The sequence below is a fragment of the Salmo salar genome, chromosome ssa09 (assembly GCF_905237065.1).
Source record: "Salmo salar chromosome ssa09, Ssal_v3.1, whole genome shotgun sequence".
Classification (NCBI taxonomy): domain Eukaryota; kingdom Metazoa; phylum Chordata; class Actinopteri; order Salmoniformes; family Salmonidae; genus Salmo; species Salmo salar.
Genome location: NC_059450.1, coordinates 135,313,994 through 135,331,575, shown reverse-complemented (window position 1 = coordinate 135,331,575; position 17,582 = coordinate 135,313,994). Strand labels below are relative to the sequence as shown.

Here is a 17,582-nt window from a genome sequence, read left to right as displayed (position 1 = left end):
GTTGAATCTTGTTATGTTCATACAAATATTTACACACGTTAAGTTTCCTGAAAATAAACGCTGTTGACAGTGAGAGGACGTTTATGTGCCCTTTGTTCACCATGGTGTTGATTATTGTTACAATGTCCTTTGGTGCGTGTGGTTACCTGTGCTGTGTGTTTTGAGCATTCGTGGCCTTGTGGATTGCGCAGATGATTACGGATCTCGTCCCATGAGTTAATTGGGCGCATGAACCGCTTGCGGGACACCTACGACAACATCCTTTGAAATTGCAGAGCGCGATATTAAAAATACAAAAATTGTAATATTAATCATCGTGCATATGTGTATTTATTCAAGGTACTCCTCGCTCTTTTGTTTGGGTTTCAACCCTGTGTTTTTGTTACGTGTTTGTTTGGTCTTCGTCCCTGTGCCCTTACACGGCACACCGTAATTTGGGGTTTAATAAAAAACCCTATTACACATTCCTGTGTCTGTCTCCCGAATCATATATACCAGCGTAACAGGTTGAATACTTCTTGACTCAAGACATTTCAGGGTTTCATTTGAATTAATTTGTAACAATTTCTAAAACCACTTTGACATTATGGGCTATTGTGTGTAGGCCAGTGACACAAAATCTAAATTGAATCTATTTTAAATTCAGGCAGTAACACAACAAAATGTGAAAAAGTAAAAGGGTGTGAATAGCTTCTGAAGGCGCCGTTTATTTATTTATTTTATTTAACTTCTTATGGCTGGAATCCCGTTAGCGGGATTGATATGACAACAGCCAGTGAAAGTGCAGGGCGCCAAATTCAAAACAACAAAAATCTCATAATTAAAATTCCTCAAATATACAAGTATTATACACCATTTTAAAGCTATACTTCTTGTTAAAACCTGTTGGGGTTAGGGGGCAGTATTTGCACGGCCGGATAAAAAACGTACCCGATTTAAACTGGTTACTACTCTTGCCTAGAAACGAAAATATGCAAATAATTAGTAGATTTGGATAGAAAACACTCTAAAGTTTCTAAAACTGTTTGAATGGTGTCTGTGAGTATAACAGAACTCATTTGGCAGGCCAAAACCTGAGAAGATTCCATGCAGGAAGTGCCCTGTCTGACAATTTGTTGTCCTACTGTTGCATCTCTATCGAAAATACAGCATCTGTGCTGTAACGTGACACTTTCTAAGGCTCCCATTGGCTCTCTAAAGCCGCCAGAAAGTGGAATGGGGTGTCTGCTGTCTCTGGGCGAAGAACAGCAGGAGAGTTTGTGAGTGGTTAGCCTGGGGACAGTGAGACTGAGATACGCATTCATGAGAATTCTCCATTTCTTTCTTTCAGCCTTTGAATGAACACAACGTTGCCCGGTTGGAATATTATCGCTATTTTACGAGGAAAATAGCATTAAAAATTGATTTTAAACAGCGTTTGACATGCTTCTAAGTACGGTAATGGAATATTTTGAAATTTTTTTGTCACGAAATGCGCTCGCACTACCCTTCGGCTAGTGACCTGAATGCACAAACAAAAACGGAGCTATTTGAATATAACTATGGATTATTTGGACCCAAAACAACATTTGTTGTTGAAGTAGAAGTCCTGGGAGTGCATTCTGACGAAGAACAGCAAAGGTAATCCAATTTTTCTAATAGTAATTCTGAGTCCCAAACTTGGTGGTTGTCAAAATAGCAAGCCGTGATGGCCGAGCTATGTACTCAGAATATTGCAAAATGTGCTTTCGCCGAAAAGCTATTTTAAAATCTGACACCGCGATTGCATAAAGGAGTTCTGTATCTATAATTCTTAAAATAATTTATGTATTTTGTGAACGTTCATCAATAGTAAATTAGTAAATTCACCGGAAGATTGTGGTGGGTATGCTAGTTCTGAACATCACATGCTAATGTAAAAAGCTGTTTTTTGATATAAATATGAACTTGATTGGACAAAACATGCATGTATTGTATAACATAATGTCCTAGGAGTGTCATCTGATGAAGATCATCAAAGGTTAGTGCTGCATTTAGCTGTGTCTTTGGTTTTTGTGACATATATGCTTGCTTTGAAAATGGCTGTGTGATTATTTTTAGCAGGGTACTCCTGACATAATCTAATGTTTTGCTTTCGCTGTAAAGCCTTTTTGAAATCGGACAATGTGGTTAGATTAACGAGAGTCTTGTCTTTAAAATGGTGTAAAATAGTCATATGTTTGAGAAATTGAAGTTATAGCATTTTTGAGGTATTTGTATTTCGCGCCACGCGATTCCACTGGCTGTTGACTAGGGTGGGACGCAAGCGTCCCACCTAGCCCAGGGAAGTTAATCCAGCCACAGTGTCTGATTTCAAAAAGGCTTTACGTTGAAAGCAAACCATACGATTATGTTAGGTCAGCGCCTATACACAAAAAAACAGCCATTTTCCAGCCAAAGAGAGGAGTCACAAAAAGCAGAAATCGAGATACAATGAATCACTAACCTTTTATGATCTTTATCAGATGACACTCATAGGACTTGTTGTTACACAATACATGTATTTTTGTTCGATAAAGTTCATATTTATATCCAAAAATCTCAGTTTACATTGGTGCGTTATGTTCAGTAATGTTTTGCCTCCAAAACAGCCGGTGATTTTTGCAGAAAGCCACATCAATTTACAGAAATACTCCTCATTAACCTGTTAGGGCTAGGGGGCAGTATTGACACGGCCGGATAAAAAACGTTAATCTGGTCACTACTCGTGCCCAGTAACTAGAATATGCAATATAATTATTGCCTTTGGATAGAAAACACCCTAAAGTTTCTAAAACTGTTTGAATGGTGTCTGTGAGTATAACATAACTCAAATGGCAGGCCAAAACCTGAGAAGATTCCATGCAGGAAGTGGCCTGTCTGATAAGTTGTGTTTCATCTTGGCTCTTTTTATTGAAGACTGAGGATCTTTGCTCTAACGTGACACTTCCTACGGCTCCCATAGGCTCTCAGAGCCCGGGAAAAAGCTGAACGATATCGAGGCAGGCTCTGGCTGAAACACATTATCGCTTTTGGCAAGTGGCCGATCAGAGTACTAAAACCCCTTCGAAGTACGGTAATGGAATATTTAGAATTGTTTTGTCACGAATTGCGCCATGCTCGTCACCCTTATTTACCCTTTCGGATAGTGTCTTGAACGCACGAACAAAACGCCGCTGTTTGGATATAACTATGGATTATTTTGAACCAAACCAACATTTGTTATTGAAGTAGAAGTCCTGGGAGTGCATTCTGACGAAGACAGCAAAGGTAATAACATTTTTCTTATAGTAAATCTGACTTTGGTGAGTGCTAAATTTGCTGGGTGTCTAAATAGCTAGCCCTGTGATGTCGGGCTATCTACTGAGAATATTGCAAAATGTGCTTTCACCGAAAAGCTATTTTAAAATTGGACATATCGAGTGCATAGAGGAGTTCTGTATCTATAATTCTTAAAATAATTGTTATGCTTTTTGTGAACGTTTATCGTGAGTAATTTAGTAAATTCACCGGCAGTGTTCGGTGGGAATGCTAGTCACATGCTAGTCACATGCTAATGTAAAAAGCTGGTTTTTGATATAAATATGAACTTGATTGAACAAAACATGCATGTATTGTATAACATAATGTCCTAGGGTTGTCATCTGATGAAGATCATCAAAGGTTAGTGCTGCATTTAGCTGTGGTTTGGGTTTATGTGACATTATATGCTAGCTTGAAAAATGGGTGTCTGATTATTTCTGGCTGGGTACTCTGCTGACATAATCTAATGTTTTGCTTTTGTTGTAAAACCTTTTTGAAATCGGACAGTGTGGTTAGATTAAGGAGAGTCTTGTCTTTAAAATGGTGTAAAATAGTCATATGTTTGAAAAATGGAAGTCTTTGCATTTTTGAGGTTTTGAATAACGCGCCACGGGATTACACTGGCTGTTACGTAGGTGGGACGATTTGGTGCCACCTACCCTAGAGAGGTTAATGTTGATGAAAATACAAGTGTTATGCATGGAACTTTAGATAAACTTCTCTTTAATGCAACCGCTATGTCAGATTTCAAAAAAGCTTTACCGAAAAAGCACACCATGCAATAATCTGAGTACAGCGCTCAGACACAAAAACATGCCATACAATATATCCACCATGTTGGAGTCAACAATAGTCAGAATAGCATTATAAATATTCACTTTCCTTTGATGATCTTCATCAGAATGCACTCCCAGGAATCCCAGTTCCACAATAAATCCTTGTTTTGTTCGATAAAGTCCATCCTTTATGTCCAAATACCTCCTTTTTGTTCGCGCCTTCAGTTCACAAATCCAAATTCACGGTGCACAGGTCAAACGAAAACTCAAAAAATTCCATTACAGTTCGTAGAAACATGTCAAACGATGTATAGAATCAATCTTTAGGATGTTTTTATCATAAATCTGCAATAAAGTTTCAACCGGAGAAATCCTTTGTCTTCAGAAATGCAATGGAACTGAGCTACCTCTCACATTACATTTACATTTACATTTTAGTCATTTAGCAGACGCTCTTATCCAGAGCGACTTACAGTAGTGAATGCATACATTTCATACATTTTTTTTTTTTCTGTGCTGGCCCCCCGTGGGAATCAAACCCACAACCCTGGTGTTGCAAACACCATGCTCTACCAACTGAGCTACAGGGAAGTGCGCATGGCTGAGGCTCATGCCCTGCTGGCAGTCCTCTCACTCAATGAGCTTTTATTCTCCCCCACTTCACAGTAGAAGCCTCAAACAAGGTTATAAAGACTGTTGACATCTAGCGGAAGCCTTGGGAAGTGCAAAATGACCCCACAGACACTGTAGTTTGGATAGGCAATCACTTTGGATTTATTATCAGGTTTTTGCCTGCCATATGAGTTCTGTTATACTCACAGACATAATTCAAACAGTTTCAGAAACTTCAGAGTGTTTTCTATCCAGATCTACTAATAACTAAGATAATGCATATCTTAGTTTCTGGGAGTGAGTAGCAGGCAGTTTACTCTGGGCACGTCAGTCATCCAAGCTACTCAATACTGCCACCATCCATAAGAAGTCAGTTAAGAAGAAATTCTTATTTACAATGACGGCATACTAGTAAATCCCCCCCCCAGCCAAACCCTCCACTAACCTGGATGACGCTGGACCAATTGTGCACCGCCCTATGGGATTCCCAGATGTGATACAGCCCGGGATCAAACCCAGGTCTGTAGTGACGCCTCTAGCACTGTGATGCAGTGCCTTAGACCTCTGTGCCACTTGGGAGACCTGAATCATTGGGTAGTCATTGCAAATATCTTAGTCCAGACCGTATTGTGTATGTAAGAATAAAGAATGAATGACCAGTACAGACAATTTTATTTTCATAGCTGATCCCTGTTCTCTCTGCTACCGCACAGCAAGCGGTACCAGAGCGCCAAGTCTAGGTCCAAGAGGCTTCTACGCAGCTTCTACCCCCAAGCCGTAAGACTCCTGAACATCTAATCAAATGGCTACCCAGACTATTTGCACTGCCCCCCCCCCCCTTTAGGCTGCTGCTACTCTCTGTTATTATCTATGCATAGTCACTTTAATAACTCTACATACATGTACATATCACCTCAATTACCTTGACTAACCGGTAAATGGCACAGTGACTCTGTACCAGTACCCCCTGTATAGAGTCTCGCTATTGTTATTCAAATCAAATGTATTTATATAGCCCTTCTTCCATCAGCTGATATCTCAAAGTGCTGTACAGAAACCCAGCCTAAAACCCCAAACAGCAATCAATGCAGGTGTAGAAGCACGGTGGCTAGGAAAAACTCCCTAGAAAGGCCAAAACCTAGGAAGAAACCTTGAGAGGAACCAGGCTATGAGGGGTGGCCAGTCCTCTTCTGGCTGTGCCGGGTGAAGATTATAACAGAACATGGCCAAGATGTTCATAAATGGCAAGCATGGTCAAATAATAATAATAATCACAGTAGTTGTTGAGGGTGCAACAGGTCAGCACCTCAGGAGTAAATGTCAGTTGGCTTTTCATAGCCGATCATTGAGAGTATCTCTACCGCTCATGCTGTCTCTGGAGAGTTGAAAACAACTGGTCTGGGACAGGTAACACGTCCGGTGAACATGTCAGGGTTTCATAGCCACAGGCAGAACAGTTGAAACTGGAGCAGCATCACGGCCAGGTGGACTAGGGACAGCAAGGAGTCATCATGCCAGGTAGTCCTGAGGCATGGTCCTAGGGCTCAGGTCCCCCGAGAGAGAGAAAGTGAATTAGAGAGAGCATACTTAAATTCACACAGGACACTGGAGAAATACTCCAGATATAACAGACTGACCCTAGCCCCCGACACATAAACTAATGCAGCATAAATACTGGAGGCTGAGACCGGAAGGGTCAGGAGACACTGTGGCCCCATCCGATGATACCCCCGGCCAGGGCCAAACAGGCAGAATATAACCCCACCCACTTTGCCAAAGCACAGCCCCCACACCACTAGAGGGATATCTTCAACCACCGACTTACCATCCTGAGACAAGGCCGAGTATAGCCCACATAGATCTCCGCCACGGCACAACCCAAGGGGGGGTGCCAACCCAGACAGGAAGACCATGTCAGTGACTCAACCCACTCAAGTGACGCACCACTCCTAGGGACGGCATGGAAGAACACCAGTACCCCTGTAATAGGGTTAGAGGCAGAGAATCCCAGTGGAGAGAGGGGAACCGGCTAGGCAGAGACAGCAAGGGCGGTTCGTTGCTCCAGTGCCTTTCCGTTCACCTTCACACTCCTGGGCCAGACTACACTCAATCATAGGACCTACTGAAGAGATGAGTCTTCAATAAAGACTTAAAGGTTGAGACCGAGTCTGCGTCTCTCACATGGGTAGGCAGAGCATTCCATAAAAATGGAGCTCTACAGGAGAAAGCCCTGCCTCCAGCTGTTTGCTTAGAAATTCTAGGGACAATTAGGAGGCCTGCGTCTTGTGACCGTAGCGTACGTGTAGGTATGTTGCCTACATCCGTAATGGGTCAGCGGTCAAACAACCTCCACTCATCACTGTCAAACGCTCCCTGAAACACTTCAGCAAGCAGGCCTTTCTAATCGACCTGGCCCGGGTATCCTGGAAGGATATTGAACTTCAGTAGAGGATGCCTGTTTTTTTTTTTTAAATGCCTTCCTCACCATGCCCCATTCAAGAAATGTTGAATCAGGAACAGATATAGCCCTTGGTTTTCTCCAGACCTGACTGCCCTTAACCAACACAAAAACATCCTGTGGCATTCTGCATTAGCATCGAACAGCCTTCCCTGTAGCTCAGTTGGTAGAGCATGAGCTCTGAGCTCTGAGCTCTGCCCAGGGTTGTGGGTTCGATTCCCACGGGGGGCCAGCACAGAAAAAAAATGTATGAAATGTATGCATTCACTACTGTAAGTCGCTCTGGATAAGAGCGTCTGCTAAATGACTAAAATGTTTAAAAAAAAATGTAATGATATGCAATTTTCAGGGAAGTTAGAAACCAATATACACAGGCAGTTAGAAAAGCAAAGGCTAGATTTTTCAAGCAGAAATTTACTTCCTGCAACACAAACTCAAAAAAGTTATGGGACACTGTAAAGTCCTTGGAGAATAAGAGCACCTCCTCCCAGCTGCCCACTGCACTGAGGATAGGAAACTCTGTCACCACCGATAAATCCACTATAATTGAGAATTTTAATAAGCATTTTTCTATGGCTGGCCATGCTTTCCACTTCTCTACCCCTACCCCGGTCAACAGCACTGCACTCCCCACAGCAACTTGCCCAAGCATTCCCCATTTCTCCTTCTCCCAAATCCAGTCAGCTGATGTTCTGAAAGAGCTGCAAAATCTGGAGCCCTACATATCAGACAATCTGGACCCTTTCTTTCTAAAATTATCTGCTGAAATTGTTGCAACCCCTATTACTAGCCTGTTCAAACTCTCTTTCGTGTCGTCTGAGATTCCCAAAGATTGTAAAGCAGCTGCGGTCATCCCCCTCTTCAAAGGGGGGGACACTCTTGACCCAAACTGCTACAGACCTATATCTATCCTACCCTGCCTTTCTAAAGTCTTCTAAAGCCAAGTCAACAAACAGATTATCGACCATTTCGAATCCCACCGCACTTTCTCCGCTATGCAATCTGGTTTCAGAGCTGGTCATTGGTGCACCTCAGCCACGCTCAAGGTCCTAAACGATATCTTAACCTCCATCGATAAGAAACAATACTGTGCAGCCGTATTCATTGACCTGGCCAAGGCTTTCGACTCTGTCAATCACCACATCCTTATCGGCAGACTCAATAGCCTTGGTTTCTCAAATGACTGCCTCGCCTGGTTCACCAACTACTTCGCAGACAGAGTTCAATGTGTCAAATCGGAGGGCCTGTTGTTTGGACCTCTGGCAGTCTCTATGGGGGTACCACAGGGTTCAATTCTCAGGCCGAATCTTTTATCTGTATATATCAACGATGTCGCTATTGCTGCGTGTGACTCCCTGATCCACCTCTATGCAGACGACACCATTCTGTATACATCTGGCCCTTCTTTGGACACTGTGCTAACTAACCTCCAAACGAGCTTCAATGCCATACAACACTCCTTCCGTGGCCTCCAACTGCTCTTAAACGCTAGTAAAACCAAATGCATGCTTTTCAACCGTTCGCTGCCCGCACCCGCCCGCCCGACAAGCATCACTACTCTGGATGGTTCTGACTTAGAATATGTGGACATCTACAAATACCGAAGTGTCTGGCTAGACTGTAAACTCTCCTTCCAGACTCATATCAAACATCTCCAATCCAAAATCAAATCTAGAATCGGCTTTCTATTTCGCAACAAAGCCTCCTTCACTCATGCCGCCAAACTTACCCAAGTAAAACTGACTATCCTACCGATCCTTGACTTCGGCGATGTCACCTACAAAATAGCTTCCAGTACTCTACTCAGCAAACTGGATGCAGTCTATCACAGTGCCATCCATTTTGTTACCAAAGCCCCTTATACCACCCACCACTGTGACCTGCATGCTCTAGTCGGCTGGCCCTCACTACATATTCGTCGCCATACCCACTGGCTCCAGGTCATCTATAAGTCTATGCTAGGTAAAGCCCAGCCTTACCTCAGCTCACTGGTCATGATAACAACACCAACCCGTACCACGCGCTCCAGCAGGTATATCTCACTGGTCATCCCCAAAGCCAGCACTGCCTTTGGCCGCCTTTCCTTCCAGTTCTCTGCTGCCAGTGACAAAAACTATTTAACCAGGTAGGCCAGTTGAGAACAAGTTCTCATTTACAACTGAGACCTGGCCAAGATAAAGCAAAGCAGTGAGACAAAAACAACAACACAGAGTTACACATGGGATAAACAAACGTACAGTCAATAACACAATAGAACATCTGTATACAGTGTGTGCAAATGTCACACCGGTCTGCGCAGACTCCGGTCTTGGGCGACACCAATGTTTTTATTAGGTTTTATTTACTGCAGTGTCTATTAATTGTCCAAATGCAAAGCCACTTTCCCACTCTATATTGCTATAGAATTTTCAGAAATGCTTTAGTACACGTAATTCCAAACATTATAAGAATTTATGAAAATGTGAAAATGACCATATCTAAGTGCTCGCTTGTCAGAAAATGTTTTTAAAAGTGTTATATTCTTCCTGGGTGTGTATATAAACAAATTGTTTTAATATGATTTCATGTTGCTAAAATGCTGTCAATTCCACTTCAATGCTTTCCTTGTTTATAAATAAATGCACTTAACCAGTCTCTTACCTTAGTCTGGATAAAATTACCATTATTAGGATAGGTCCTAAGAGGCTCTATTGTTGTACAGTATGGTTTTGTTATTTAACACCGATCCCGAAAAAGTTAATTATCATAATTTATTTCTTAAATATATATTCAGCCATAATGAATGGTGAAGTTTGCAATTTTTTCAGGTGTTAGATCCTTCGAGGTGTAGGTCTATTCCGTGTGGCTGTTTGTCTCTTCAATTCTAGCTTTGAGGTTTAAAAATCCCTACAACTGCCCACATGTGCAGCCAGCACCTTCAAATAAATTCAGATTGGTATCACTACCCCTCCATATGTTTTTAAGTGCATTCCTCCATATCTCAGGAGTAACGTGTGTCAGAGGGTGAGGGTTGGGTTTAGGGCTGCTTCAGAGATGTGGGTATGGAGCGTATTGGCTGCTTCACTTTGCATTTTCAATTGGGACCAGTGGCAAAATACTTCCAAACGGAATATTAATTTATGCTAATAATGGTTGAATCAGCGTATTTTACAGTGTTTTACTTTGATGCCATGCGGCACAAACATCAGCATTTTCCCCTCTAAATATATGTGGAACCCCCTCTATCCACCCACACATGTGTAAAAACAGTTACCATATTCACTAAATAGGAATGTTTTCCATATGGATTGATGTCTTTTGTTCCTACTTTTAACTCAAAATAGATCAATCTGGTTTTCTAACACAAACTGAAAGATTGAAGTATCTAGTGGGTTTCAATGAATTCACTCATGTTCATGTAGATCAACTATACAATATATCAGTGATATTGTATTACAGTATATAATTTGGAATGTAATTCAGGCCAATTACTACTTTCATGCTCGAACTCATTTGTTCAACCACGCATTTTTATAATGACACATTTTCGTTCTAAGCAGAGGAATGTATGAGACCGATGACACATTTTCATTCTAAGAGGAGAATTGCATGAGACCTATTTGAAAAGACATTAGTGGTTGTCACTGGAGTGCATCCATACATTACAGTAAGGCTAATAAAAACATCTGCATGAATGGTTCAGAGAGCTACTTTCATTTGCAGTATCAACATAGTGTTAACAGAAATTAGCAGTATTCTCTTGCTGCCATGTAGAGAGAACGTTCTTCCCGCAGCCTGAGGGCACATCCACTGTTCAACCCATTGCTGTTGTTTACAGCTCAGTTTGTCAGGAGAGGGCAGTCATACATTCATAATACATACATAATACATTCAATGAAGATGTCGATAGTTAGTCTTTGAAATGGAAATGTTTTTCTTCGAATTTTCCTCTCAAGCAAGGAGTCAAGCTTGAATTTTGCAAAAAACGCTCTGACCCGTGATGAGTCCCTCAAGGTGCAGACTGTTGCTGACCACTTTATTGTTGACTTAACATCAGACAAGGCGAGGTAAACAAATCCATACAGTCTTTGCATAGCATGTAAACCACATCTCCTTCAATGCAATGCAGATGAAATTCAAATGTGATGGGGTCGTGTGGCACAGCCAGGCCTGTGGCTGTGTGATCTTGTCTGGAGCGGAGGCAGTGAAGCTCTTGGCTAAGCCTTGGTTGTGTCTCAGGGAGTTTGAGTATGCTATTGATGCCTTGAAGTTGGGCCTGACTGCCTCAGAAGAGCCACCAGCAAAGTAATTGTAAGAAGTGCCTTGAAGTGTGACTACTTTGCCATTGACACAGTGGTAATTCTATGATTAAAATACTTTAATGCTTAACACAAATTATAACTCATTCAGCCACAATAGGCTTCCTATTTGTCGCAGGCTAAAACTTAATTCTAGAATATGCCCCAACATCCCTGAAGATTACGCAATATTTGTATTTTAAAAAGTGTGCCGGGAGAAAACACAGTCTCGTCTGTCTTCTGTTTCCCGACCTGTTGCCCTCCTATTTCATTTCATCAATTTAGAGCCTCTGCTGCTGCACTGTACAGGGTTGATTAGAATGAGAATCAAACACATCTGGGTTGGAGACGTCTCCCCTCCCGGGAATCTGACTGACAAAGATTGAGCGGATGTCCTTCCTTGAAGACAAGAGGCTGATATACTCATTTCGAACACAAATTGCTAGAAACACACTGAGGTGACACACACACACACCCACATCGACAAACACCGACAGGCACACGCGTGCGTAGAAGCATTAGGAGCTTTTCAGCGGCAAGTAAGGGATATGCAGGCCCGAGATGAATAAACAGACCTGTCACTATCCATCTAGCTCAAACTGAGGACCTGTCCATCATCTTTATGTCACTGAGTGTAGGAATGTCTTCTCTTCTCACAGTTCATCTGGTATTGGGAGGAGGGGAGGGAGACAAAATGAGTTTATAGTTACTACTGAGCTTAAGAGGTGTATGGTACATCTTCAAAACACATCTTGTGTTTTGGGAGGTTTTCATGGTTAGCATGCTGTGACTGAATTGATTTATAGACTTGAATTCATATTTGTTAATGTATATTTCAGGGAAGCTGGGTTTTACAGCTTCAGTCAGAGACTTTCATTTTTCTTTTCCATGCCAATTTGGCATTATATCTTCCCTGGTAGACCATCTGACATTCAGTGCTTCACAGTTACTCATCTGCTCTGAATACGAGTTTTGGATTGATGCTCAATTTGTTCCAGGTAATTTTTAAGCCTTCAAGTTATAAAGGTCACGTAGCAGCTCTACTTAATTAATGACATTAGTTTGGAGCTGCTGCCATGCCTCTGGGCCGTACTGTGAGTGGGGTGGAGATGTATGTGTTGTGCAGCAGCTTGAGATGAAGGGATGAGAAAGTATGCAGAACTAAGATTTATTGCCATTTCTCCAAGTGAGAAAACCAGTCTTCCTGCTGCCAGCATAATGTTGTTGGTCCTGAAACCTGGCTAACATGGAAATCAATTTCTAATCCTAGTGTTAAGGCTTTTGGGTTTTGCTGCAAAAAATGTGTGTATTTTTTTTTCTCACAACATTCACACAGGTTCTCATTTATTGGGGGGATTCTTCCCAGACATGAAAATAGTTCTAAAGCTGGGTTTTTGGACCATATTATGACATACAAAAACAAAGCAAACTGTTGACAGGTTGAACATGTTGCATATGCTCATGCTAGAATGGATATTAGGAAATACAAGTACAGCCAGTCCTATGATTCTAGACCACCCATTTTCAGCTTGTTATTTCATTACTAGATTCAAGTTGTGGAAAATGTGGTGTAAATTCTTAATGTCACACATATACCTTTGTCAAAGCATGACAGTCTTCTTGGGTATGACCCTACAAGCTTGGCACACCGGTATTTGGGGAGTTTCTCCCATTCTTCTCTGCAGATCCTCTAAAGCTCTGTCAGGTGGGTTGGGAAGCGTCGCTGCACAGCTATTTTCAAGATTCTCCAGAGATGTTCGATTGGGTTCAAGTCCGGGCTCTGGCTGGGCCACTCAAGCACATTTAGAAACTTGCCACTCCTTCATTGTCTTGGCTGTGTGCTTAGGTTCGTTGTCCTATTGGACAAAGACCCTTTGCGCCAGTCTCAGGTCCTGAGCAGGTTTTCATCAAGGATGTCTCTCTACTTTGCTCCGTTCATCTTTCCCTCGATCCTGACTAGTCTCCCAGTCCCTGCCGGTGAAAAACATCCCCACAGCAGGATGCTGCCACCCGCATGCTTCACCGTAGAGATGGTGCCAGGTTTCCTCCAGAAGTGACGCTTGTCATTCAGGCCAAAGAGTTCAATCTTGGTTTCATCAGACCAGAGAATATTGTTTCTCATGATCTGAGAGTCCTTTAGGTGCCTTTTGGAAAACTCTAAGCTGGCCGTCATGTGCTTTTTACTGAGGAGTGGCTTCCATCTGGCCACTCTATCATAAAGGCCTAATTGGTGGAGTGCTGCAGAGATCGTTGTCCTTGTAGAATGTTCTCCCATCTCCACAGAGGAACTCTGAAGCTCTGTCAGAGTGACCATCGGGTTCTTTGTCACCTGCCTCACCAAGGCCCTTCTCACCCCATTGCTCAGTTTGGCCAGCCGGCCAGCTCTAGGAAGAGTCTTGGTTGTTCCAAACTTCTTCCATTTAAGAATGATGGAGGACACTGTGTTCTTGGGGACCTTCAATGCTGAAGACATATGTTGGTACCCTTCCACAGATCTGTGCCTCGACACAATCCTGTCTCGGAGCTCTACGGACAATTCTTCGACCTCATGGCTTGGTTTTTGCTCTGACATTCACTGCAACTGTGGGACCTTATATAGACAGGTGTGTGCCTTTCCAAATCATATTTAATCAATTGAATTTACCACAGGTGGACTCCAATCAAGTTGTAGAAACATCTCAAGAACGATCAATGGAAACAGGATGCACCTGAGCTCAATTTTGAGTCTCATAGCAAAGCGTCTGAATACTTATGTAAATATGTTTTTTTCATTTTTTTTCAGTACATTTGCAAACATTTCTTACAACCTGTTTTCGCTATCTCATTATGGGGTATTGTGTGTAGATTGAAGAGGATTTTTTTCCCAGCCATTTTAGAATAACATAACAAAATGTGCAAAAAGTCAAGGGGTCTGAATACTTTCTAAATAACTTCTTTGGTCATAGACAAGTCATTTCAGGATATTGGACATTATGCACTGCACTGAATGAAGTGTATTTAATGTTAATATGAAAGCCAATCTACAACAATATGTTGTAGATACTATATTTCCTGAACTAAATTTGTGGCACTTCTACAGTACTGTGTCCTTCTACTAACAGCCCCGGAAGTGTATCAAGTAAACAAACCAGCGAAAACTACAAAACCGCTGCTGTTAAATTTTGATTCCTGTTTTACGTTTCTTGGAGTTTTTCATTTTGAAATCTGCCCAAATAAAAGCATTGCCACCCAAGGCTCAAAACTACAACAAAGCTTACAAATAAACTCTCTCACAGAAGGTGGAAATTCCATATTGTTTATGCCTTTTCAGGCTTTGAGCATGTTGTGTGCTCAGTCTCTGTGAACTAATATCTTTCTCCAGAATTGTAAAAAAAAAAAAAAGTTTCTTTGGCCATTTAATTTCCAGTCCAAAATAATATCCCAGGATCACACATATAGAAACACACAAACTGGCACATACACATACATATCCTCATTCACACATGCACTTCCGTATACATTCATTTGTAAGAGGCCAGTTAAAAACAATGTTAATTTCGCTGAATCATTTATACAAATACAAAGAAGGTTTCATTGACCTAATAGCTATAAGTAGCCCTGTAGCGCTTGATTTCGAGAAATATGAGAATGGGTGTAGGAAACTGGTTGAGCCAGGCAAGTTAAAAGCTGAAGAAAGAATGCTCCTTAAAATATTTACAAGGTGAAACAGACTTGTTAGCAAGCACTGCATTAGAAGGATTTATAGCCTTTACATTAGAGGTCAATCAATGAAGGACTGCAAATCTAACTCACTCCTGATAGAATTTGCAGGCTAATGAATATTATAGGACATTGGTCTTGGATTCTAATGTATGTGATTACTTTATCCTCACTGCTCTATATGGCAAACACACACTGATATTCAAACCCAGTTCTGACACTGTGGAATACTAGTCCCATGTTAGGCAGGAAGCCAGGGAGGACAGCTGCACTATTGTTTGTGGACGCCTGTGTTGTCCGTAGTGCAGCCAAACCTGGTCCTATTTTAATTCTCCCGTATAGAGATCCTAGTTCTCAGAGATTAGAGCGAGCTGATTCTCCCAACCAGACCCGCTCCAGCACAGGCTCCGACACAGGCACTGAAACAGACAGGCAGGCAGAGAGAAAGAGACAGAGGAGAAGGAGAGAGGGAGCTGGAAGGAGGAGCCTTACCAGGAGCTTCTACTGGTAGAGTGAGTGGGCGAGAGAGAGAAAGAGAGAGAGAAAGAGGGGAGGGGTGCGAGTAGAGACACTGATGCTCAGAGATTGAGAATGGAACATCAGTGAGACCGAGCCAGCATAAGCGTGAGAGAATGCGAGAAAGCTCACGCTGAGAGTCTACACATCAACAGGAGAGAGAAGCAAAGCTGACCATTGGCAACTCTGAAGAGTGACATAGAGAGAAGGAGAGAGAGAAGAACAAGAGGAAAAGAAGAGGAGGAAGACAGGACAGAAGAGTTAAAGCTATATCCCTGACAGCAGGGACATCATTGAGGGACTGTAGCACCCATCCAGAACTGCACAGAAGAGCACTGTTGTGTGTGTGTGTATGCCAACTTTAATTTCACACACTCGCCCACTGTGTTTCAGAGATTCACCCTCTCCCTCTCCAGCCATGATCCCCTGGGTCGTTGTGTTCCTGTGGATCTCCGGACATGGTAAGTCCACTGGCTCTTTTCCTTTTATCCACTGCATCTGTCTAGTACCCTTCTGTTATTATCTGTGTTAGTTCGTGACTGCATGTGAATAGGGAGCATTTTCTTTGAAGTAGTCTCTGCTGTGAGCTGTCAGAGCTGATGCAGTCAGATTTTTCTTATTTTGCCTCAATGATCTGTCACTGTGCTATATGGGGAGGAAACTGGTGGATAATAATGGAATACTTGTGTTTAGAGCTGTTAACAGCTGTAGCCGGTGGTGTCCTGTCTCAGGAGTTCATCACCGCTTGTGCCCTGTCAGTCTGGTTAGACAGTCCTTTTCAGACTGAATGTAGTCACCAGACACGCTCCTCAGCAGGAGTGCTCACATCCCAACTCGATGAAGCGTTTGCTCCCCACGACTCACATTGTCACAGTTTCAAAACAATCTCTTTGCCGGAGCAATTTCTTTCCCCTGACAATCTCTTTGCCAGAAACGTGCCGGGGGGTTGGTCAAGACCACAGAGGAAGATAAGTAGTGCTTAGAATAGAGCACTCTGAACAACACTATCCCCTTGGACCAAGTCTGCAGGTGATTTCAATCTTAGACAGTGGGTTAGAAATAAAGATGTGTGGATGGGTTGTTTCCCCTTCTTACCAGCAGGTGGTTGTCTTTGGAAAACAATGTAACTATCGCTGTCAGTAACATGTGAGAAGTCTGGGATCGTCACTATGTGGGGTCTGAGTGAGATGTGACTGGACTGAGACCAGACAGAGAGTAGAGGGAGTGTGTTTACTCCTCGTGGTCACGCAGAGTAGGGAGAGTGTTTGTGCAGTGTGTTAGCTCCTCCGTGGCCATGGTAACTGACCCACAATGGGAGCAGGAGCTAATCCCAGAGTGTGTCAGGGTCAGCGGAGCTGTCACAGCTTCTTTTCAAAGTTTGACCCCTCGCTCTGGGTTGCCATCTAAGCAGGGTTCTGTCCCTCAGCTCTCCTTGTGTGTGTGTGTGTGTGTGTGTGTGTGTGTGTGTGTGTGTGTGTGTGTGTGTGTGTGTGTGTGTGTGTGTGTGTGTGTGTGTGTGCGCGCACAGAGAGAGGCATAACCTTATGTTCAAAATCAACAGGGGAAAATGGAAATCAATTCTTTCTAATTTGTGTCAGATTGAACTGAATCTTACAGTTTTGAGATTGGAACATTTTCAGCAGAGGGAACTGCCGTTATGAGCTCTTCATTTATTTTCCAGAATTTTATCCCCCTTGTTCTCTAGATCACATAGAGAGAAATCAAGTTAATCATAAAAATAATAGAAAAAGTCAAGCTTGTTTTCACTTTGAAACACATCCTATGGTGCCCTTTTCAATGTCTATTCCAGGCACTAAAAATGATGTATGCGTATGTTTAAGCGGAAAAAAATGTACGACCGGACGAACTTACACAACCGACTAATTTGACGTTGACTCTGGTACTAAAGCTGTTAATATTGCTCTCGGCACTACTGGTTCAGGA

The 17,582-nt window shown here is 42.4% G+C and overlaps 1 protein-coding gene across 8 annotated transcripts in view; it reads left to right on the top strand.

Annotated features, from left to right (window-relative positions):
- The first annotated feature begins 15,567 nt into the window (after positions 1–15,567).
- Positions 15,568–17,582, top strand: part of LOC106612967 (kin of IRRE-like protein 3) — a 220,656-nt gene continuing 218,641 nt past the window's right edge. For all 8 annotated transcript variants that reach the window (XM_014214715.2, XM_014214718.2, XM_014214717.2 and 5 more), the window contains exon 1: positions 15,568–16,099. In XM_014214715.2, coding sequence (XP_014070190.1) covers positions 15,991–16,099 — 109 coding nt within the window. In that variant the 5' untranslated portion in view covers positions 15,568–15,990. The remainder of the gene's footprint in view (positions 16,100–17,582) is intronic.